Raw genomic sequence first — 25895 nt, 5'->3', positions numbered from 1 at the left:
TATTCAATATATTTCAAATATATATATATATATATATATATATATATATATATATATATATTTACATAAATAAAATTACATTAAAAATAAGAAGAATGACGAAAAAAATTATCAAAATTATATAATAATTAATATGAATAATTTTTTAGCACATATCGGAAATATGAATGAGAAAAAATAAATATACCAAAGGTATTATAACTTTATTAATATTATAATTGTTGCCTATTTGGTGACATTTGAATTTTATTATGAGTTATTTATTTTTAAGTAATAATGGTGATGTAATATCTATAATAAAATTTATAAATAAAAATGTAAATTTAATAAATATTATTGATATCTATTTTTTTTATCTCTATGTAAAATTTCTTTTACTTTTCTCATCTCAATTATGTAACTTAGAAACAAAAATACATTCAAAGGAGAAATATAAAGAGAAATAAAACTACTGAAATAAAAGTAAAACAGACTAAAATACTTACAAAAGAATTTAATTAAAAAAATAAAAAAATATATTAAATATATAGATTTGTGCAACACGCTGGTATAAAATATAGTATTTTTTTATGATATTTCCTTCTCTATTTTGAGTTTATTTAATCTAGAATCAAATTTTAGAAGCCACCTCAAAATCATAATAATATATTTGAATGGGCCTTCTCTAGTTCTATTGAACTAAGGGAGTTGCTACATGCACCCAGCATTATTGCTGGGGCACCCAGCAAACAGTGAAGTAGCGAAACTGCCCTTCAGCAATTAATCTTCCGGAAGAAGGTTCTTCCGGAAAGTTTCCGGAAAAATTATTTCCGGAAACTTTCCGGAAGAACCTTCTTCCGGAAGAATAATTTGTGTCTTCCGGAAATACTCACAGACAATTTCCGGAAGAACGTCATCCGGAAGACTTCCGGAAGAAGCTTCTTCCGGAAGAATTCCATTGTCTTCCGGAAGAAGCTTCTTCCGGAAGTCTTCCGGAAGAAGCTTCTTCCGGAAGTTAGTTTTTTTTTTTAATGCGTATGTAATGACGATTTTGCCCTTGTGTAAATTTCTTTAAATTAACGTCTTCAGGCTGTGTTTTACTGCGCTTTCTTTCTTTCTTCTTCAGGCTGTGTTTTACTGCGCTTTCTTTCTTTCTTCTTCCGTTTGCTTTGTTTCTTCTTCCGTTTGCTTTGTTTCTTCTTCCGTTTGCTGTTGTTTCGGTGGTGGTCCCTTCAGCAGTTTGTTGGTGGTCCCGTGAAGTGAAGTATTTGAAGATTTGGTGGTCCCGTGTTCCGTATTTGAAGTTTTATTAGTGGCTGTTGTTCCTATTTTGTCGGAGGTACGCGTTTATTTCGTTTTCCGGTTAGCTTTTAGAGAAGAAAAACAGTAAAAAATGTATCCGGAAGAAATTTTAGGCACAGAAGGAGGAAGGTCCGGAATGACCACTTCCGGATGAAGGTCTTCCGGAAGTTACGAAGGCCAATTCCGGAAGAAGGTCTTCCGGAAACTACTTCCGGAAGCACTTCTTCCGGAATTGGGCTTCGTAACTTCCGGAAGACCTTCTTCCGGAAGTTAAGAAGCCCAATTCCGGAAGAAGGTCTTCCGGAAGTAGTTTCCGGAAGCACTTCTTCCGGAATTGGCCTTCGTAACTTCCGGAAGATCTTGTTCCGGAATGTTAAATTATTACTAATTTATTTTAATTTCTGTTTTATAATTTTTTAAATTTCTGTTTTATATATATTTCTGTTAGTTAATAATGAATTATTGGTTTAATTAGGTATAATGATATATATCGTGGATTATAATTTTTTTTGTTTTATAATGGTATATATATATATATATATATATATATATATATATATTTCTGTTTTATAATTTTTTTTTATTTCTGGTTTATATATGTTGTGGATTATTGATTTAATTAGGTATAATGGTATAATATTAAATGATTTAGGTAACTTAAATGTATAATGGTACAAAAATGTTTTATTAGTTGTTTATTATAGTGATAAGTTTAGTTTAAGTAAATAATGTAGTTATAAATTTAGAATATAGTGATAATTTTAATATAGTCGTGTATGATGCATATGTCCTATTAATATGTTTGTTATTTAAGGTGTAGTAAATTTTTGGATGTGGTTATATGATAATTTGAATGTACTTGTGTATGATGCATATGTCCTTAAGATGGACGAAGATCAATGGAGGTATGACTTTGCGATGTCACAAGAAGTTCATATGGATTATGATTATGATAATCAAGAAGAATGTGGAGTGAATGAACGACATGTCGATTGTTCAAATGCTTTTAATACATCTCAGGTAATCATAGATAATTTGAGTCATTGGTTGAATTGATGGTTTGTACGAAAATTAATGTGTTAGGGTTGCGTTGTAGGTATTCGCTACTCGAGATGATGTTTTGCAATGGGCTCGAACAGTTGCCCATGAAAATGGATTTGTTGCAGTGATTATGAGATCTGACACAGAGACCGGTAGCAGAGGAAGAAGTTCATTTGTGTTAATTGGGTGTGAAAGGAGTGGTACGTACAAGTGTAGAAATAAAGAATTCGTTAGAAAAGACACCGGGAGTAGGAAATGTGGTTGTCCCTTCAGGCTTCGTGGGAAACCAGTGCGTGGAGGGGAAGGTTGGATGGTGAAGTTGATCTGTGGGATTCATAATCATGAATTGGCGAAGTCCTTAGTTGGACATCCATACGCCGGGCGATTGACTAAGGAAGAAAAGAAAATTATTGCTGATATGACAAAGTCGATGGTGAAACCGAAAAACATCTTGCTAACGTTGAAGGAACACAATGCCGACAGTTACACCATGATAAAGCAAATTTACAATGCAAGAAGTGCATATCGTTCTTCAATAAGAGGAGCTGATACCGAAATGCAGCATCTGATGAAGCTTCTCGAACGTGATCAATACATTCATTGGCATAGATTGAAGGATGAAGTTGTGGTGCGTGATCTGTTTTGGTGTCACCCAGATGCAGTAAAGTTATGCAATGCATGTCATCTAGTGTTTTTTATAGACAGTACCTACAAAACAAACAGGTACAGACTCCCACTACTTGACTTTGTTGGAGTGACACCAACGGCGATGACATTCTCTGCTGGGTTTGCATATCTGGAGGCTGAGCGTGTTAATAATATTGTATGGGCTTTGGAACGATTTCGAGGCCTATTTTTAAGACACGATCGCCTCCCTCTTGTTATTGTCACTGACAGAGACCTAGCACTGATGAATGCAGTGAAAACTGTGTTTCCCGAGTCTACTAATTTGTTGTGCAGGTTTCATATCGATAAGAATGTGAAGGCGAAGTGCAAATCTTTAATCGGGGAAAAAAATGCGTGGGACTATGTAATGGATAACTGGGGTACTTTGGTTGATTGTCCGTCCGAATACGAGTTCCATGAGTCATATCAGAAGTTTCAAGTTGCTTGTTCGCCTTGGCCGATGTTCGTTGACTATGTTAACGACACATGGATTATCCCCCACAAGGAAAAATTTATTACAGCATGGACGAATAAGGTCATGCACCTAGGCAACACAACAACAAACAGGTATTAACAACTGATTTTATTTGTTAGTAACGATTAATATTAAATGGTATTTAATTGTTGTATATTTTCATGTTTGTTGTGTATTTTAAATGTAGGGTTGAATCAGCTCATTGGGCTCTCAAAAGAGTACTACAAAATAGCGTTGGAGACCTATGTAGTGTTTGGGATGCCATGAACAACATGATCACGCTGCAACACGTCGAAATTAAAGCATCCTTTGAAACCAGTACGCATGTGGTTGGCCATGTATATAAAAAAACCTTATACAAGAGGCTTCTTGGGATGGTTTCGAGGGATGCTTTAAATCAGATTGCTTCTGAGATTGACCGTCTACGTTATCTCGGCAACAATCTCTCTTCTTGTGGTTGTGTGATGAGAAGCACGCACGGGCTTCCTTGTGCATGTGAGCTTTCTAGGTATACTGCTAGCAGCATCCCATTGGAGTCAGTCCATCTTTTTTGGAGGAGACTTTGCTTTTCAGACCAAGGGTTATGTGAGACGGAAGTCACCATCAAGGAAGAAATAGAGGTCATATCTAAAAGGTTTGATGAACTTGATGTGGCTGGCAAAGTAAATCTGAAGAGTAAACTTCGAGAAATCGCATACCCTGATCATAACTCTATGTGCCCTCCTCCATCAAAGGTGAACACTAAAGGTGCACCGAAGAAACCGATGAAAAGAAGTCAAACATCCACAAAGCGTGATCCGTCTTACTGGGAGTATGTTGATGCTTTTCATTCTGTTCAAAGCAGCAACTCTCCAGTGAAACGAAGTGCATCATGTTCTCAACCGCGTCAGCCAACAAGGATCATCCCGATGTTGGATCAATTTGCGTCATTCTTTCAAGGTTTCATTCGTGACGTTGTGGATGTGAAAGCGGACGGTAACTGTGGATATCGGTCCATTGGCGCTTTATTAGGTATGGGGGAAGATTCGTGGCCGTTAGTGCGTAATGAATTGCTTAAAGAACTTGGCAGGTGGTCGCATGAGTACATGAACCTCTTCGGTGGCACAGAGAGATTTGAACAATTAAAGTTGTCCCTACTTGTTGATGGATTTTCAAAGGTATGTTTTTAGGTTAATTTTTTTTAATAACAATGTTTAAATTACTTACATGTGTATGTTTGGTTCATTCAGGTTAGTGTGGACAAGTGGATGGATATAACAGACATGGGATATGTGATTGCTTCACGGTATAACGTAATCCTTGTATCGTTGTCCCAACAACAAAGCATGACATTTTTCCCTCTTAGAAGTCAACCACCACCTGACTCTTCTGGCCACCGCATCATATGTGTCGGTCACGTGTTTGGAAATCATTTTGTTCAGGTACATTGAATATAGTTAGTGTAACAATTATGCAATGACTTCGCTTGTTCGTTTGGCACGGTCAGCGCATGATATAATGTTTGTTCATGTACAACAGGTTTATTTGAAAGACCATTGTCCGTTGCCGCCCCCAGCGCTGTTGTGGTCAACCAATTGTTATTCTCAGGCAAAGCAATGGGCAATTCCATATATTAGTAGAATGCAGGAATACACAAGCTTGATGTCATTCAAAACACACTATGTAGACCTAAATGAAGACTAAACATTCATTGTTTATTTATTTGTATTCATTATGCGATATAATTCGTTGTAACCCGTCACTAACCAATTAATATTATCAACTACTCGTTTGGTTAAGCAAGGAAATTGTTGGCACAGGAATTTCAACAAACAGGTGGAATGCATAAAGTTTCATGAAAAAATGAGAAAAAAAAACTTAAAGGGTTCAGATTCTAGAATGGGTTTAGTGGTCAAGAAAACAAAAAAACAATCTCAGATTCAAGAAATCAAATGAAAACAGATCGCAAAATTGTTTCAGATTGAAACGCAAGAACTATTCTAGATCTAAATCTCGATGGCGATTTGGATTTAGATGGTTCAGATCTGGATCTCGATGATCCATTCCAAATCTTAATCTCCGACACGAACACGAGGACAAGTTCAAGATGTCGGAGGTGCTAGCGAAACCTTTGGGGACTACCACACGCTGCGGTTCTGGTTTTCATTCAAAGGCTGCAACCAGAACAAGCAACAACGGCGATTCCGGCCACTGAAATCGACGCGTGCCCCTGGGCTCCGCTGGAGCATGCAGAGTTGGAGAGAGGGTAGGTTACGTGAGTGAGAAAGGGTTGTGGGTTTGCTTGTGGTGGTAGGTGGGAGTCGTGAGAGAGAAAGGGAAGGTGAATGTCTTTATTTTTTAAAAAAATTATGTTTATATTATTTTTATTTTAAAATAATAATAAATACAGGGACAAAAAGTTTTTAGTTGGAATTGGGAAAAAATGTTTCGCTTATCACTTTTTAATTGGTTGTTCAGAAACCCAAAGCATTAAAAGTGGTGAAATCCGAAGCGTTGGAGAGTTGAAATCCGAAGCGGCATAAACCAGGGCGGTTTTATAAAAATCGTATTTGAATAGACGTTTCAAAAACGGTTTTATACAACCGTCTCTGATACCGTGTCGTAAAATAGCACTTATGTAGTAGTGTATGTAACTTAAGGTGGCTATTAATTGCTTGGAGAATGTGCGCGCCGCCTTCTATGCGTGAATGCGTTTTAATGGTGACGATGAGTATGCTTGCGAGAGTTACAAGAATACAAGGGGAATAAGAATATTCCAAGTTTGAACTTTAATGAACTCTCTTGCTTCTTTAATGAATAGGTTTTGAAGATTGTGATCGTGGAGCTTCTGTGCATTTGGAAGATTTGATCTTTTTTAGGATCCTTTAATTAATCCGTTTATCACATTGTAAACAAGCAAGATGATTAGGTCTAATATGCTGTTATGTAGCCTATAATGGAACTGTGCATGCTAGCTCTGCTTGCTTTAGGCCAATCATGAATTCGGTTATTACAGTAATTATTTACTTGAACATGGAAAAAGGGTTCATTTCCTATTTTTTTGGATTTTGAGGCTTTGTTTTGACGTGTTAGTTGACGGAACTGGGGAACGGGACTATTTTTTTTGGATTCTTTGACGTCCAAACATGAGAAATGGCCGCCCTCCATTGTCTCAGGGCACAGGCACACCCACGCAAAAAAATCCCAAACATGGGTACTTGAACATGGAAAAAGGGTTCATTTCCTATTTTTTTGGATTTTGAGGCTTTGTTTTGACGTGTTAGTTGACGGAACTGGGGAACGGGACTATTTTTTTTGGATTCTTTGACGTCCAAACATGAGAAATGGCCGCCCTCCATTGTCTCAGGGCACAGGCACACCCACGCAAAAAAATCCCAAACATGGGTACTTGAACATGGAAAAAAGATTCATTTATGTAATTCTTACAAACAAAACTCATGATTCTAAAAACTTATGTTTTTTATGTAATTCTTACAAACATGGAAAAAGGGTTCATTTATGTAATTCTTACAAACATGGGTACTTGAACATGGAAAAAGGGTTCACTTATGAATTATTAATCATTTTAAAAACTTTTATTTTTTATGTAATTCTTACAAACAAAACTCATGATTCTAGGTTCCCTTTTTTTAAAAATAAATTTAAAACAACCGTAAACTTCGCTTAAGGACCACAAACAATCGGAATAACAAACTATATTATAAAATAATAAACTGTGCAAAACACGTCAACTATATTAAACAAAAACTGTAATAATTACAAATATTCATGTCAACTACAACACAACAAAATAAATACAATGATCAATGGTCCGTGCGGCGTCTCTGACGAGCCCTGACCGTCCCATCAGCACTGGGTCCCCCTCTCGCGATCGTCAGGCAGTCCTGCATAATGTCATATAACTCTGTGCCTGCAGTGACTATCCTAAGGTTGAGCACACGCTCCAACCTCTGTGCAATCGCCTCATATCCCTCGTAATCATCCTGTCAAAGTCATTAAAAACATTTATTATGAAATTCAAAATAAACAACAACTCATAAAACATTAAACGCGCAAATAATCTTACCACATATGGAGGGGGGTCAAATGCCACTGGAACCTGGGGGCTGGGCGGCTGTATGTAGTCCTCAGGGTCTGCAGCTGGTGCATCCCTCTGCTGGTCAGCTGCCTGGGTCGGTGTCATGAAAGGGTGAGATATGCGGAAAAACCACTCAATGTAATCCGCAGATACCTGCCCAGGCACTAAACAAGGCTGACCCACAGGTAGTAAGTGATCCGCAAACTCCATCCACCTGTCATCTATCTGATCCTGTGACAATCATGCACTAACAGGCGGCGGAGGGATGCTCTGGATGTAACCGAACTGGCGTACCACCCTCTCCGGTCGAACTGCGACGATCATAGGACCCCATCTGAGCTGACCCTGGAACGATGAAATCTCCTGAAACGCCCTAACACCCCGATGCTCCGTGTACGGCAACCAGGACACATCTGTGACGGTCAAACCATCACAACGTGCCCTGTAGGGTGCTCCTGTGATGCCCTTCATGTGCGCCTTCGACGTCAACCACCGGGAAGCACGTGGGGACGTCTCCTGGTATGTGTCGTCAGTCACGCACTGATGCACACTAGGGAAGTGCTCATAGATCCAGCACTACACAATAATTGAGGTTAACATAACATAAAAACATGTTTAAATCATAATCGAACCTAACATATTAATAAACACAAAATTTACCTGAAATAGCGTCAAGTACCCCGCAAGCTGTCTGGTGGTGGTCCTACAAGCCTCATCTAACTGGTCGTACATATGAACCAGCGCGGCAACCCCCCAAGCGTAACCACCACTATGAGCGAGGTCCCGGAAAGCGTCAAGATGGACCACATGCACGTATGTTGCACTCTTATTAGCAAAAAGAGTGCAACCGACAAGGTGCAGCAAATAAGCGCGAGCTGCGACAATCCACCGCCGGGCCTGACATCTGGTCTCATAAATGTCACGAACCCATCCTAATCGTACATATGCTCCACGTGTGAGCGCTGTCTCGGCTCTGGCCTCCTCCGCAGACACTTCCAGCAACTCCGTGAGCAAGAATCTGGCCTCCTCCGTAGAAAGAGCGTGGAAACTGTGCAAGGCGCCAGTGATGGGCAAATGTAGAATGGACGACACATCATCCAATGTGATCGTCAGCTCTCCTACTGGAAGGTGGAAGGTGCTAGTCTCACTGTGCCACCTCTCCACAAATGCGGATATAAGTCTAGGATCGCCAGTAATAACTGAACAATCTATCAGTGGACTTAATCCTGTGGCAGCCACCAGGCCTTCAATCTCAGGCACTGGCCTCCCAATCAGTGTCAGCTTCCTCCCATGTGACACTAACTTCAAATCAGGACGTTCCTGATTTGAAGTACAAATTATACAATTATTAAAAAAAAATTAATCATAAACAAATAAATAAACAATGACAAATAATTAACAAATTAAAATACCTGTCCACTCCACACGGCATGTGCAACATGCTCGGCAAATGATGTGAGCACTGACGGGTCACGTGGACCACCAGGGAATCCCTTTGCAGCATCATCACCATCTGACCCCTCACCACTATCAGCACCCTGTGCGTCCGCACGCATCTCAGGTGCCTCCGTAGGCTGCTCAGGGACATCATCAGTCATGTCAGCGACGTCCTCAGCCATATCACGTCCCTCCGTAGTCATCTGATGAACGCGTAGCCTACGGGCTGAGGCAGTAGGCCTACGCCTCTCGGGAACATCGCCAGCATCCTCGTCAGCAGCTCTATCTCTGCCTACAAATCTACCTATGGCACGACCTAAACCTCGTGTTCTGGCCATGATCTGTAAATCATGTCGAACACGTTTTTTTTTTGTCAAAATATACACAATTTTCTTTATAAAAAATCAACTTTATTTATAAACAAATAAGACTAACTTAAATCAAATCATTTTCACACATACACGACCTAATTTTAAAAAAAAAAATTAAACAACTTCATTTATATAAAAAAAACAACTAATGTAAAATAAAATTATTAATAAACATGCACAACTTAATTTTTTTTTAAAAAAATTAAACAACTTCATTTATATAAAAAAAAACAACTAATGTAAAATAAAATTATTAATAAACATGCACAACTTAATTTTTTTTAAAAAAAATTAAACAACTTCATTTATAAAAAAAAAAAAACACAACTAATATAAAAATAATTCATTACTAAACATCCACAACTTAATTTTTAAAAAAAAATAAACAACTTCATTTATAAAAAAAAACACAACTAAATTACTTAGTAAACATCAACAAGTTAATTTTTTTTTAAAAAAAATAAACAACTTCATTTATAAAAACAAAACACAACTAATATAAAAATAATTCATTACTAAACATCCACAACTTAATTTTTAAAAAAAATTAAACAACTAATGTAAAAAAAAAATTATTTAGTAAACATCCACAATTTTTTTAGTAAATAAAATACTTCATTTATAATAAAATAAACTAATTAATTATAAAAAATTAGTATTTTTATAAAACTTCCAAAACACACAACTTTAATTATAAAAATAGACAACTTCATTTTTAAAGAAAAAACACTAATTTAAAAAAAAAACAATAAACAAAAACAAACACAACTACTTTTATAAAAAAAATTAATTTACAAATTAATATTTAGTAAAAATACACAATTTAAATTATAAAAAAAATATGACAACAAAAACCCAAACTTCATTTTTCATAAAATCTAAAAAACAAAATAACCAAAATAAATAAAATAATTCATTTAAAAAAAACAAAACAATTTCTGTTTAAAAAAAATTTTAAAAAAAAACACAAAAAAAAAACAAAAAAAACACTTCCGGAAGAAGTGGTTCTTCCGGAAACACTCCGGAAGAAGGGTTCTTCCGGAAAGGTCTTCCGGAAGTTTGAAACTTCTTCCGGAAGTGCGAGTCTTCCGGAATTCTTCCGGATGAACCACTTCTTCCGGAAAGTTCCCGGAAGACGTTTTCCGGAAGTCTTCCGGAAGAAGTGTTCTTCCGGAAGACGTTTGGTTACTTCCGGAAGAACACTTCTTCCGGAAACTTTCCGGAAAACGTTCTTCCGGAACTTCCGGAAGAACCCCTAAGGGGTCTTCCGGAAGACTCCTCCGTCAGCCATTTCCGCCATTTTTTCCGGCGTACTCTCGTCTTCTCCCCTCTCGTCTTCTACCCTAAGGTTCCATTGCTATGCTAAGGTTCCATTGTTATGCTAAGGTTTCATTGCTATGCTAACAGTGATGCACATTACAAGCTAAGGGTAAGGGGAAGGGGAACTAACCTGTTCGCGGAGAAGAAGAAGAAAGCCTTGGCGCGCCTCGCGGAGAAGAAGCTTCACGGAGAAGAGAAGAAGCAGGTTCCGGGAGAAGAAGAAGCTGTTCCGGGAGAGAAGAAGCTGTGTTCCGGGACGGGAGAGAAGAAGAATTTGTTCGAAAAAAACTGTTCCGGAAATGATTTGCGTTTTTTATAATTTTATTTTAAAGGGCAAAATGGTACTTTCAATCAATTGCTGGGTGCCCCAGCAATAATGCTGGGTGCACGTAGCAACTCCCTTGAACTAAACACCACCAACTTGTTTTGATACACTCAATATTATTTCCATCTCTAGTATCGAAGAGGGCATTGAGGTAGATTGCATTTATGTAGTATCTCACCAAATAATAAGTGAAACCTCCTTCCTCCTGCTAAGCGCTAATCGCTAATTTTATCCTATTTTTGAGAAGAAGAAAAAAGCTAAAAAAATTGATTTTAACAAAAAAGAAATTTCAATAATAAGTGTTTTATGATATTAATGAAAAATATTTAAAATTTCAAATAAAGTATTTTTAACAAAGAATAATAGCTTGTTAAATTTTAATATATTACATAATCTATTTTTATTTAACAATTTTTAATTACTTAATCATATATCAATTAAAGTATCAATTTTTAAATTTATAAGAATACAGTAGAAAAATATTAGTAATACACTTTTACCATTTTTTTTAACATAATTTATCTTTATTAAGTTAAAATATAACTTTGGTTTTTTTTTTTATCTTATACAGTTAAATATGATTTTAGATCTTATTTTTTTAAGGATTAAATATTTTTTAAAAATTTAATTTTTAATCCTTAAACAAATTGACTGATATTTATATTTTAGTCTTTTAATCCTTATTTTCATATCTATTCTTAGAAAAAATAAGCTATTTTTTTAAAAGTTTTATATAAAGACTAAATACAAGAAACATTAACTGTGATAACTAAATTTGTAAGAGTTTGTTCTCGCATTTATTACCCTCTAAAAACAAATATCATTTATGATCACATCAGTTAAAGTCCAATTTCAAATAATAACTAAATTTTTTGTTTAATTTCAAATTTAATGGTTATTAAATTTGACATTTCAGCATGTATATAACTCTGATAAAAAAAATGTAAATAACTAAATAAGAATCCATTTTTAATTTAAGAACTCAAATAATTACCATTATTCTTGTCAAGGTTATTTTGAAACAAAAGATTTATAACTGATGTGATATTTAATTTGACATTTGCAAAAAAAAAGACTAAAATATAATTTTTATCTTCCTATTTTTTCAATTAATGATTTAGTCCTCTTATTATTTAATTAAGATATTTATTTTCTTATTTTAAAAAATTGTGATATTAATCTTCTTATTTTTAATTGAGACATTTTATTTTTTACTTTTAAAAAATTTATAATTTTAGTTTCCTTAGTCAATTTCAAATTTGATTGTATACTTTTTTTTAATAAATTAGTTTGTTAGCAATTAAATAATTTAAGGAAAAAAAACATTTTTCATATGCATAATAATCAAACACATAAGTAAATATTTACATAAAACATAAATCAACGGCTTAAATTGGTTACAGGGATTAAAATTATAAATTTTTTAAAAGTAAAAGACAAAATATCATAATTAAAAAATGAAAGAATTAAAATTACAAACTTTTTAAAAGTAAGAATGAAATATTTCAACTAAAAAATAAAAAAAATAAAATTGTGGATTTAAAAAATAGGAGATGAAAATTACATCTTAAAAAGAAAAAACTTTATCAAGTGTGCTAAGTATTGCATTTCAGAAAAAAAAGTACTAGTTGAGAAGTTTTTTTTTTTTTTAAGCAAGGTAGTTGAGAAGATAAAAGAGCATTAACAGCTACATATAATTAGTCACGTGAAATTAAAATCGACATTTGCTGAAAAAAATATTGTCAAGTAGGCTAAGTAATCACATTTCAGGTGGTTGAGAAGATAAAAGATCAGCTACTTAATTTTTTTGGTAGAATAGCTACTTGTCATTAATAGTCATGTACTGTATTAAAAAATTAGCATTTGCAGATCAAAGTAATTGTACATTTTGATGCAAGCAGCATTGTATCGTACAGTATGTGTCTCATAAAATAACTGGGACATTGAACGGAAATACAGATCCAGAACAAACAAAAGTAGTTCTCATCACATTTATTTATTTTTATTACGACAGGAGTCATCAATTTGTATGACAGAGATAGAACCTCTGAAATTTCCTTCCACTTGCTAAGAACATTTAATAAGTGTCTTTATCATTTTAAATAATAATATTTAAGGATTAAATCAAGTAATTTTCAACAAAGAATGACAATTTTTAAAATTTTAATATATTATTAATTACATAATCTATCTTTTATTTTACATCTTTTTAATTTCTTAATCATGTATATTGATTTTAAAAGATAAGTATATAATTAAAACTATTCCCACACACTTACATCAGCAACTTATATATCATGATTTTAATCTACGTATTGGCACCGATACACACATACATCACCAACTGATATATAATACTAGATTTCTTGCAGTCTATTATTAGAGAGAAGAATTGAGTTGGAAGAACCCAGAAAAAGAAACAAAAAATAAATAAAACGATGTGGTGGCCATTCAGCAGAATAGGATCTTCTGGGTTTTCATCATATTCTACTGCCGAGGAAGTTACTCATGGAATCGATGGAAGTGGTCTCACTGCTATTGTTACAGGTCACTTTTTTCTCTGTTTTTCTTTCTTAAAGGTGGTATATATATCACCACCTTTTGTGCATGTTTAAAATAGATTATAGTTAAGTTGGAGTGTCTGATAAATTATGAAGAAAAAAACTTATGGAGGTGCATGTTGAGCAGTATTATCAAAATTTTGTATAATATATATTTTTCCTAAGAACAAGGAAAGGAAATTTTTAAAATATCTTTTGTTATTTGGTTGAAAAAATTTAAAAAGGAGAAAAGTTGATTTTAAGAAAAATATTAATCTTTTATTCAAATTATCTCACCAATTTTGAAATTTAAAAATTTCTCTTCTTTCCTCTCACCTAAACTCTAAAAATCTCTATTAATATCTAAACTCCAAATTAAAATCTCTATCAAGACGCAGATTGTTTAAGTGGATCTAAATTGGGATCACTTATATAAAATATTGAAATCGAGTCATGCAGATAAAACCAAGAGAATATTTACTAAAGATGTGCAATTTAATTATTGACAAATTCACTAAATACTATGATTGCATAAAGAAAACCTCAAAAATCTCTTGCGATGTCATACTTTCTCGAACATGTTGTGTGACAGCCCGTGACCTATTCAACCCACATATTATAACCCAATTTGACCAACAAAGCCAGAGCTGACTTTCAAACTTTATTAATTAGTATTTGAGATGATTTTACAAAGTTTATACTTTAATGTCTGACTTAATTATAAAAATTGTTTACTTTAATCCTCTTCTATTAAAATTTTCACTGTCTTTTTTGTATTAAAATATTAAAGTAAATAATAATTATGCAAAGTCAAGAACGAATGTAATGAATTTATACATTAGAGATTAAAATAACTTACACCTTTTGTCAAAAAATAAAAACTTAACACTTATAATTTCAGAGATTAAAATGTATAAAAAGTATAGTCTATTATCATCCCATTTGTCAAGACGTTACTCAAGTACATTTATCATTTTTGACAAGATTAAATATGAAAGAGAAAATATTATAAACTTTATTCCATTGTTATAATGGAAAATAATAGTAATAGATATTAAAAAATACTTTTTAAAAAAATATTAAAAGAAAAATTATTATTTATATGAATAAATAATATAATACTCTTTTTAATAATTTAAAATGATACAAATTATTATAATTTAACTACCAAAACATTGATACAACCAGCTTTTATCCATAGACGAACCTAATTTAATAATATTTGAAAAGATAAATCTAAATTAACTAAATATGATGAAAGATAAAAAAAATATATAGTAAATATAATTAAATCTTTTGACTATTGTGGGGGTGATCATATTATTGTCCATTAGAACTCAGTATGACTTTCCTTGACTTTGGACACCAAAGTTCTCCTTCACTGGGCCCACACTCTTGTGTGAGAAAATGATGAATCTCTGGGTGCTTAATGCCTTAATGGCCTATTTGATCTAGATAGCAAGTCATTAACAAACTTAATGCATTTCGAGTGTTCTTCACCCTCACCATTGTAATAAGGGAAGTATTTGGATAGTTCATCAAACTTCATCGAATAGTTGGTCACGATCATACTTCCCTGCCTGCATTGAGTTCCAAGAACGCCATCTCTTGGGATTTTGAATGTGCTCGTGTGAAAGTACTTCTATGAGAAAATTTCTTTAAAAACTTCCCAAGTGACTGTTCTATTTTATATAAGTTTAAATACGTTTTTAATCAATACAATTTAACATTTTTTATTTTTAATTCTTATAAATTATTTTTGTTATCTAAGGTGTTTTAAGGATTAAAATAAAACAAACATAATTGGTAATTAAGTATTAAAAAAAATAACTTTTCAAGAATAAAAAACAAAAAAATACTAAATTGTGAAGATTAAAAATATATTTAAGCCTTCTATATATATTATACCATGTGAGACTAATTTCTTTTCACAAGTATGGCCCCTCACCATAAATATGACTAACAAAAAGATTCACATTGTTAGTAAAAACTATGCATTTTTCCCATCTATTTCTAATTTGAACTAATCTCCTATCATTCAAAAAAGCTTCAACGACCAACATGGAATTGCATTCTAGCCACATGTTTTCCCATCCTTTTTCATAAGCAAATTCAATTGATGCAAGCTCCATTGGAGCTTGTAGGCCTAGGATCTTCTTCATCAATGGATTCCTTTGCTTCTTGGAAGATAAATGGCAGCGGAATGGAGAAGGAAGAGAGAGAGGAGACGCCACTTCAAGGAGAAGATAAGTCTAGAAGAAGCTCACCACCATAGGAGGCCATGGATAAGAGCTTGGAGGAAGAAGGAGATGAATGAAGGGAGGGGGAGAGAAGAGCACGAAATTTTGTGCTCAAAAAGAGCTCTGAAATCTGAAGTTAATATTCAAATGATCAAAGTTTAAAAAAATGCACACACATGACCTCTATTTATAGCCTAAGTGTCACACAAAATTGGAGGGAAATTCAAATTTCACTTGAATTTGAAATTGAATTTGTGGAGCCAAACTTTGGAGCCAAAATTTCACTAATTATGATTAGTGAATTTTAGTTATGGTTCAGCCCACTAATCCAAGATTAATTCCAAGATTCTCCACTAAGTGTGCTTAGGTGTCATGAGGCATGAAAAGCATGAAGGACATGCACAAAGTGTGACTATATGATGTGGCAATGGGGTGTAGTAAGCAAATGCTCACCTCCCCCTCTAAAATTTAATTGGATTGGGCTTCTACCAATTCAATTAAATTTATTTCCAACCACACACATCAAATATCCACTTAGTGCATGTGAAATTACAAAACTACCCCTAATACAAAAAACTAGTCTAGGTGCCCTAAAATACAAGGGCTGAAAAATCCTATATTTCTAGGGTACCCTACCTACATTATGGAGCCCTAAATACAAGCTCCAAAAATAATGAAACCTTAATCTAATATTTACAAAGATAAGTGGGCTCGTACTTAGCCCATGGGCCCGAAATCTACCCTAAGGCTCATAAGAACCCTAGGGCCTTCTCTTGCATCTCTGGCCAAATCTACTTGGAGTTTTCTATCCAATGCCCTTGCGGGGTAGGATTGCATCATCAATGGTCTTCATTGCATCGACCAATTCTGCGAAAATTGCACTATTAATGCCAAGATTCATAGCAAATAATCCAAGAGTGGTAGTAGAGTTCTATGTAAATATGCCTCCACAACGAGCTACACCAAGAGAGCCCTTAGTTGCCCCATCAATTAATGTTACATTTTAATCAATTGCAAAGAGAGGTTGGGAACCATAACCTTATCTATACTTAAAAATTTATTTTAATACCAAAAGTTTTCAAACTCTTAAGCAAAATACTTATACTTTATCCTAATACTTGCACACTTTTAAATAAATATGAAACTCTCTAAAATTTTCCATTTTTTAACAAACTTACAAATTTTATTTGTATATTTGGTTAACAGGAGCATCTAGTGGTCTTGGTGCTGAGACTGCTCGTGTCCTTGCTTTGCGTGGTGTCCATGTGATTATGGGGGTGATAGATATGATTGGTGCAAAAACTATCAAGGAAGCAATACTTAAGGAGATTCCCATAGCTAAAGTTGATGTCATGGAGTTAGATCTTAGCTCTATGACATCTATTCGGAATTTTGCATCAAATTTCAATTCATCTGGTCTTTCATTGAATATTTTGATGTAAGAATGCATGGGATGTGTTGCCAATTTTTTTATGCATATTCAATATAGTTGCCCATCTCTCTCTCTCTCTTTCTCTCTCTAAGCACACACATCTTAACTCTATCACTCACACAAATTGTCTAGTTATAATGCTTTGTAATTTATTTATTTGTTGCAATTCAAAGAAACAATGCAGGGATTTGTGCAGCTCCTTTTGCACTATCCAAGGATAACATTGAACTTCAATTTGCCATAAATTACTTAGGTACGTTAAAACTATCTAATTTCAATAACATATTTTTTTTAGTACGCCTTGGTTGGGTGGTGTATACATTCGTGTGCATTTGTACATTGATGTGTGTGTCTTATGTAGTAGCATACACATGTGAAACATGTGTGTGCATATGTAGGTGGTAGGGGTGAGCAAAAAATTCTGACCCACACATAACTCGTTCTATCCAAGCCCAAAATGAAGAAACGGGTGGTTAAAATCGGGTCATAGGGTTTTTTGGGTTAAAAGGTCAGTTATTTGGTTTCATGTGGTTGGGCTCGGTTCTAACTTTTTTCAGCCAACAATACCTAAGCCCGATCGAAAAGTTGGGTATTCTTAAAGAAAAAGAAACATACATATAAAAAATTAATCTAAAGCAAGCAATGTTTATCAACCTAGTGTCACACAACACAAAATGCATGCACTAGCCTTTCCCTCTATCCCCTTTGTTCCTTCATAGATTGTTCTTGAACCTTAGAGTTGTTTCATGTTTTCATTTGAAGATTTAACCTTTCCATCTTGATTGTCCCTTTCAACCTTTCCAAGGCCATTTAGGTATGAAGATGGTCCTTTAATAAGTGGTGTTGTTGATGCGTGAAGGTGGCTTGCAATGTTCATTGTTCGATGACAATGATGAGATTATGGTGGTGCTTCAAATCTAGAGTAGTGGGGAGTATAAGTAGCGCATTAGCTCATCATATCTAAATCTTGGCCTAAATCGCTTCGACCCACCTGATCTAATTTGTGACCCATCAAACTTGAACCCAACTAATCCGATGGTCCAAATGATAGAAGATAGGTCTCAAAAGAATTGTGTTTGTTTGATACGGATGGGGAATTTCGAACACAAACCCATCCGATGCTCACCCCTAGTGGGTGGTGCATGTGTGTGCATGAATCTCATGAAGTAGTTACACATTCAAAACCTCTTGATGTGTGTGTTTGATAGGTGATATGCATGCTCATGTATGTGGCTTAATAATGTAGGAATAAAACCTATCCTTCTTTGTATGTGTGTGTTTGTACACATGTGTGTACCAACATTCATGTGATGCACCTTTAGTAGGTTGTGCACACATTAATCATATGTGTGCTTACATTTGTGTGTGCCTTAAGTAGTGTCATACACATGTGACACCTCGCTCTTTGCATGTGAGTGTGTACAAATGTGTATGCATATGCATGGGTGTATCTTAGTCTTGGGAAAAAAGGTTATAAATAATTGTTTCATGTAATATATGCATAGTATTTAAACTTGTGATTTGTCATAAATTGTCAAATAATTCTTCTATTATTTTGTTAAGAGCATAGGCCAATAAAATGTCAAAATAATCTTAATCCTTTAGTTTTTCTTCAACATAATTCCACAGGCCACTTTCTTTTAACAAATATGTTGTTGGATACTATGAAGAAAGCAACAAGTGAAAGTAAGAAACAAGGAAGAATTATTAATGTCTCCTCAATTGGTTATCGATTCACGTATCGTGAAGGAATCATTTTTGACAAAATTAACGACCAATCAAGGTAAAAAAAAGTATTCCAAATACAATATCTATGATGATAAATTATGTTAGCAGATTCTTTTCCATGGAAAAAGGATTTATTAAGCCTCACTCTTCTAAGAATTTATCAAAAGAAGAACAATTATGCTACATACTTCAATTATTTTTTCTTGCAACTTGCCTCTAGTATTTGTTCAACTCTTAAAATGATAAATATTATTGTCAATCTTTAGTTTATGGTATTATTTGTGGATATATGTAGCATAAGGTGTTGCATAAATATAATGTGTCAGCTAAAATAATTCAAATTAAGTATCTATACAAAAAACAATTGATAAGGTTTGATCTACCTAGATATAAAACAATTGAAGTATTAGTCCTTTTGTAGTGATTTTATAAGGTTAAATTTATTAGGACTAAGAATATCCCATTTGATACCGGATTTGTAATATGTAAATATATGAAGTTTTATTTCTATTTTTATGATGGGTAAAAAAAAGATAGCTTTATTCATACAACAAAAATTCATAACATATATTATAAACTAAAGGAAGACAGATAGAAAGAGAATAGAGAATGTGAGATGAGATGTGATATAAAGAAATAGAGAAAAAAAATATTTATAAAAAAATTTGAAATATTTTGCAATGTAATATTTCTAAAAAAAAAGTTTAAAAGTTATTATATTTCTTGAGATAATACAAACTTATTATTAAGAAAAGCTATATATTGACTCTAGGTTATATTAAGTCTAGGTTATAGGTATAGCTTTCTTTTTTAACATCCAGTCATTAAAAGAGAATTCATATTCTCTAAGAGAGAATTATGCATAAAAGATATGAAAACAGATTAAAAAAAAAAACTAATAAACGTCATCACTTTGGTATATTTTCACTTGTTTTAGTCTTTTTTATATTTATTGTATGTGCTTAACTAAAAGATCTCACTTTGTTACTGAAATTGTTATCGTTCGTTAGATGATGAGTTTTGTAACATGCAGACACCAAAAGTCCTATTTTTATAATGAACTAAAATAAAAATAAGAAAAGTTCAAAAGTCATTACTTTTAATTAAAGACTATGTACTTTATAAAAGGGTTAATTATGGTCTTTAATGTATATAAACCATGTTCTTTTTCCATATCCCATCACCAAAAACCTGAAGCGACTCTAAGAGAAATTGTGTATACAAGACTAACTAGGAGATTAAGAACTTAGAAGTTCCAACATCAAATTATTCATGAAATCTAATATACTTTCACTTTATTCCTAAATTTATTCTATTGATGACTTAACATAAAATATCCCAATTTATGATGATTATCATTTTTAAAGTATCTTTATTTTACATACACAAGAACTATAGCACGAGTGCAAAGACTAATTGTTTTGTATAATTTATTTATTTTTTTATGTACAGTTACAACAATTGGTGTGCATATGGCCAATCAAAGCTTGCTAACATTTTACATGCCAATGAACTCGCAAGACGTCTCAAGGTTGTACCATAATAAATAATACATTATTTCATTGTTATGAGATGATTAATAATTTTAGTATTTTTTTTTACCGTAATGCCATTATAAGTAAACATTACCATCGGTATTGATTTTTCTAAGCCTTTGGCTAATTACTATAGAAATTAATATACCTAATCTTACATGTGATCTTTGCTTTGTCTATCATGCTTTCACTATTTAATTAAGGAACTAGTATTTCTAAATAAATATTTCCATATTATGGCATGATCTATTTATATGTTTAATTAATAAAGCTCATTTAGCGTAGGTTCCAATGCAAACAGGTTCATCACTATATGACACAAGTTTGTATTCCATCTAATGAGTTGCTAGTGATTTACATACAACATTCATGTTGAAGTTTGATGCAGTTTTGACTCTTAAACATCCTTATATAGTTATGGTCTAAGTTGAGCTAGTATGTGAGGATTAGACTAGTCAAGTATGATATTAAGCTAATTAAATTTGAGTTTTAATCTTTTTATATTACTTCCTCTGATTCTTTATATAAGAAATAAAAGAATATTTTTTTTTAATTATAAGAAATATAGGCTTATTTTAAAATGTATTAATTGATAGTTTTCTTTTTTATCCTTCATCTTGTGAAACCCATTAATGAGGCACCTACTCATTGATTCTCATGCATTTATTGGTCTATTAAAAATACTTCATCTAATATCAAATATAAGAACAAAAACATATTTTTCTTGATATCAAATATAAGAAAACTTCAACTAATTAATTTTATCTTATTTAATGTTACTATTTTTAAAATATCTTTTATTTAATTGAGGTGTTAGTTTTAAACTTTTTCTTATTCTTGATATCAAGTTTCAAAGGATAAGTTGGATTTTTTTAAAAAAAAATTTAATGTAATTAATTGTGATTAATTAACTAGTGTGTCATGTTTATTTTTCTTAAATTTGAGACTAGAGGAGTATAAGTTATACTTATTGATGAAGTTATACTATCATTAAATGTAATCACTACTTAAACCAACTATGTTAAAGGATATTTTAGAATAAAATTAAAATTTATGATATTATTAAAACTAATTAACTTAACTATTTTTATTGATATTGATAAATTAGTTATTTGTTTCTTATATGAAGAACTAGAGGGAGTATTATTTGAATTGAAAGAGTCTTGGACTTGATGGTGTTAATTAATTTAAGATTTATGAAAGACTTTTGGTAGGTAATTAAGTCAAATGTTGCATTTAGATCAGTTTCACATAAATAGGTAGTAAGGGGATCAAATTCTTCATTAATAGTTTTGATTCCAAAGAAGGATTATTGACAAAAGATTGGGGATTATGCAGCCATATAAATCATTTGGATGTATTTACAAAATCATTACAAAGTTATTTTCCAATAGATGGAGAAAGTAATGCATATGCTGATATCTAATACTCAAATTGCGTCTCTTAAAAATAGGCTCTCATCACCAATGAATTGATTGATGAGGTGCAATAGAGTTTAAAAAATGTGTTTGTTCAAGGTAAATTTTGAAAAAGCTTACAACTTAGTTGAACGGGAATATCTCAATAACATTATGCAAAAAAATGAGATTCTCACTGAAGTGGAGGAGGTGGATAGAAGAATTCTTTTGTACTTACCATATCAATCCTAGTAAATGGCCATGGAAGTCTAACAAAATAGTTCTAAGTTGGTAGAGGATTGATCGAGATAGGATTATTTCTCATATAAGCTAGCTTAGGAATGAAAATAGTTCAATCCTAGTAAATGGCCATGGAAGTCTAACAAAATAGTTCTAAGTTGATAGAGGATTGATCGAGATAGGATTATTTCTCATATAAGCTTAGGAATGAAAATAGTTCTAACAAAATTAATGTGATATTTTTGTAATTAAAAGAAATGAAAATACAAAATATTTTCTCAAACTTAATAACTTTTGTTTTACATTCTTTTCTCATTATTATGGTGACCTTTCTTCTCTTATGTTAATGTAAAAAAATTGCCTTTTAGTTCTGCCTTATTAATTAGTTGTTTGTCATATATATATATATATATATATATATATATAATCTTAATCTTAATCTTTATTGCCTCTTGATCAGGAAGATGGAATAGATATTACTGCTAATTCTGTTCATCCAGGAGCCACTGTTTCCACCAATATTCACATTCATAGTGGTTTATTAAATGGTAATTACCATGCACATTTGCGTAAATATATGGTCTATAGTGAAATTATATAAATAATTAATGTGATTTAAGATATTAAATATTTAATTATTCTACATATATAATTCTCCATCTTGAATTGTCTTCTAAAAGTTTCAATGTATTTACAATGCAATAAGCTCCAATTTTTCAACCAAGAGTTATAATCTTATATTTTGGATTTGTTTAGATACACTTTTCTAAAAGTATTTATAGTAGAAGAAAATAAGAGGGTAAAATGAAATAAATTTTTCTATAAGTTTAAATTAAATTATTTATAACTTAAAAATAAGCTTTTCGAGAAGTTAACGTGAGGAAGTTTTTATAAATTAGTTTATACATAAATTAATCTTAACTTTTGGGAAAAATTACTTTATTTTTTTTTCTTATTTTATTCGACTATAAACTTTTAGAAAAGTTTGTCCAAACAAACCTTGGTAGATGAATATTTTTTTAAAACAAAATTGTTAAATGGATTGGTTGCTCTATATAATAAATTCAAACTTAGTAAATAGGATTATTCCCTTCAAGCATCTTTGCAAAAACAATTTCATGAGATCACCTAAAGGCAACCTTTGTAATTTATATCACTTAATTGCAACATCAACCATCGTGTTATCTATTTATATCAATTAATTACAACATCGATGATATTTGTCAAGTTTTATGGGCATATCTTTATATGATTTATGCAGGTTTACACAAAATAGCATGGCTATTTGGACTCGAGAAGATATTGGGATATATGGCAAAAAATGTGCAGCAAGTAAGTTAAATCACTACAATACATTAATATATGTATATTTAAATATATTTTTGTTGTTAAAAGTATGATGTTTTGCATTTTATCTTTGGGAAAAAATTATTTATTTTTATTGTTTATATTTAACAAAAACAAAGTAATTTTAGTCTCTTACCGGTGATTAAAATCATATAATCATTTTTTTTAGTTTTTAAGGATTAAAAACAAACAAAAAATTAGAGTAAAATTGAGAAAAAAATCATACATTGTGGGTAAAAATATATATTTAATTACATAGATATATCATGATATTTCCTTTTGGTATCTAATCTAAAGAACTGAAAAGAGGTTAAGAAAAAACTAACATTTAACATTTGATTCTCCTGATCTTCCATATATATTCACTTTATCCAACCTGACTATAGGGAGCATCAACAACATGTTATGTAGCCTTGCACCCACAAGTGAGTGGAATCAGCGGCAAGTATTTTGAAGATAATAATCTTGCAGAAGTATACTCACATGGAAGGGACATGAATTTGGCCAAGAAGTTGTGGGATTTTAGCATAAATTTGACTAAGTAAAATGCATAATGATAATTGTCAATGTAAATGGAATACTGTATTAGAGAATAAAAATGCCAATGATCATATTGTGACTGTTATTAAGTTAATCTATATGATGTTACTATTTTTAAGAGAGTTGTGTTGTTCAAGCTAGTCTACAATTTAGTGGCTCTAGTACAAGCACGGAATTTCCTTTATGTGAAATACTTGGAACATATACTTTCAAACAAACTCTTTTGAACAAATTTTCTTTAATTGGTTGAAATTTATTAAAAATACTAAAATTTTATGAGTTCTATATCATATCTAATAATTCCTCTCTTAATTTTATAATTTTTAATAAATTTAAACAAATTAGAAGATGTAATTAAAGGAATATGTTAGGAAGCATGTTTGGAACACTTTTCTTTACATCAATTACATTTTTATCACTACAAGAAAAATTATGATTCCAACATAATTTTCTAACAGAATTAGTTCCAACACTTTTCTTTATGTTAGAAAGTATTAGTTCCGACAGAATTTTCTGATGGATTATTGTCCATCGAAAATGTTGATCTTACCAATGGAATTTAATGACAGACAAATATTTCGTCGGAAAACCTTTATTATTGATGGAATATTACCCATGAATTTGGTTCTATCCGAAATTACCGATGGAATTTTTGACGAAATATGGATCCGTCAGAAATGTAAATTAACCCAAAATAAAACAAAGCAACCCAAGCGTCGTTTCAGCCACTCACATTTCTCACTCACTCCTCACTCATTCTTCATCGTAGTACTTCGTTATCGCTGGAGGCCCCATCACGCCCAATTCACTGTCGTGCCTATGCCACCATCGTGTTTAGGAGTCCTCCGTCACCATCATGTCTAGAAGTCCCTAGTCACAACCATGTAGCCTCGCTGTCAGGGTCGTGATACCACGTCGCACATGTCGTCACATAAGCCGTCGCGAAGTTGCTGTCGTGGTTGCACATTCACTGGTTCGTTCCTTTTTTGTTCGATTTTTAAATTTATTTGTTCATAATAATTGGTCTGATGATGCTTATTTAAAAGACGAAAGGACACTATGCTTTGAGTTTTGACTTCTATGAATTGAATGTTTTGTGCACACAAGATCCTCGCTTGACCAACTTTGAATTCAAGTTCAGAATGATAGCATGTGTGAATGCATTCTTTAATGGGTCAACTTCTTGAATTAATGCATTGGAATAATTCGTACATGGTGAGAAGTTGGTGGTTTCTGCTATTAAGTTTTCTCCTTAGCAAAAGCAAAAACAACATCTATTTGATTGTTTTGTTGTGTTGTGTTGTTGCTTCTGCGACTTTGTATGCAGAGAAGTATTGGTTGCAATGTGTTTCTCGTGCATGAGTCTGATTTTTCTCTAGTACTGAAAAAAATATAGGTGTTGTTGAATGTTGATATTTGCTTCATGGATTCAAGGTGTGGACTTGGTTGTAATGATTGCAAGGAACTTTATAAACTTTGACAAACAAGGCATAGACTAGAGAAGGTAGGTATATGTGTGACTTACATACTAAGAAAAAGTAATAAATTAATAATTAATATTGAGTCATTAAATTAATCCAACTAATATTCTAACTAACCTAATTTTTATTTTGCTGAACTTGTCAAATTATATATATTTTAGATATATCAATTATTTGAAAAGTTTTTTTTTTGTTTAAAAAAAGTTTAGATTGAAAAGTCTTAAGAGACTATTGACGGGGAAAAACTTAAGCAGACACATTTTTGAGATTTGCAAGGAAACTTTGGCCCAAATTGTAAAGGTCTTAGAGAAAAACCCTAGGGCCTGGCGTTAGGAAACTTCTTCCCTTGACAGAAATTTACACCACTACAAAAGATGCACGAATCAATCGCTCGTCATTAAATATTTGAAAGAATTTGTCA

At 32.4% G+C, this 25895-nt stretch overlaps 1 protein-coding gene across 1 annotated transcript; it reads left to right on the top strand.

The window, feature by feature from the left end:
* Positions 1 to 13304: 13304 nt before the first annotated feature.
* On the top strand, positions 13305 to 24115 carry LOC114424978 (short-chain dehydrogenase TIC 32, chloroplastic-like). Its single transcript, XM_028391691.1, has 8 exons — positions 13305 to 13541; positions 16981 to 17212; positions 17380 to 17459; positions 18836 to 18989; positions 20387 to 20465; positions 22567 to 22654; positions 23368 to 23438; positions 23840 to 24115. The coding sequence occupies exons 1-8, from the start codon at positions 13433 to 13435 to the stop codon at positions 23996 to 23998; spliced, it is 972 nt and encodes a 323-aa protein (XP_028247492.1). The 5' UTR covers positions 13305 to 13432; the 3' UTR covers positions 23999 to 24115.
* The last annotated feature ends 1780 nt before the right edge of the window (positions 24116 to 25895 follow it).

This window comes from Glycine soja, chromosome 9 (genome assembly GCF_004193775.1).
Source record: "Glycine soja cultivar W05 chromosome 9, ASM419377v2, whole genome shotgun sequence".
Classification (NCBI taxonomy): domain Eukaryota; kingdom Viridiplantae; phylum Streptophyta; class Magnoliopsida; order Fabales; family Fabaceae; genus Glycine; species Glycine soja.
This window is presented reverse-complemented; position numbering and strand designations above follow the sequence as displayed.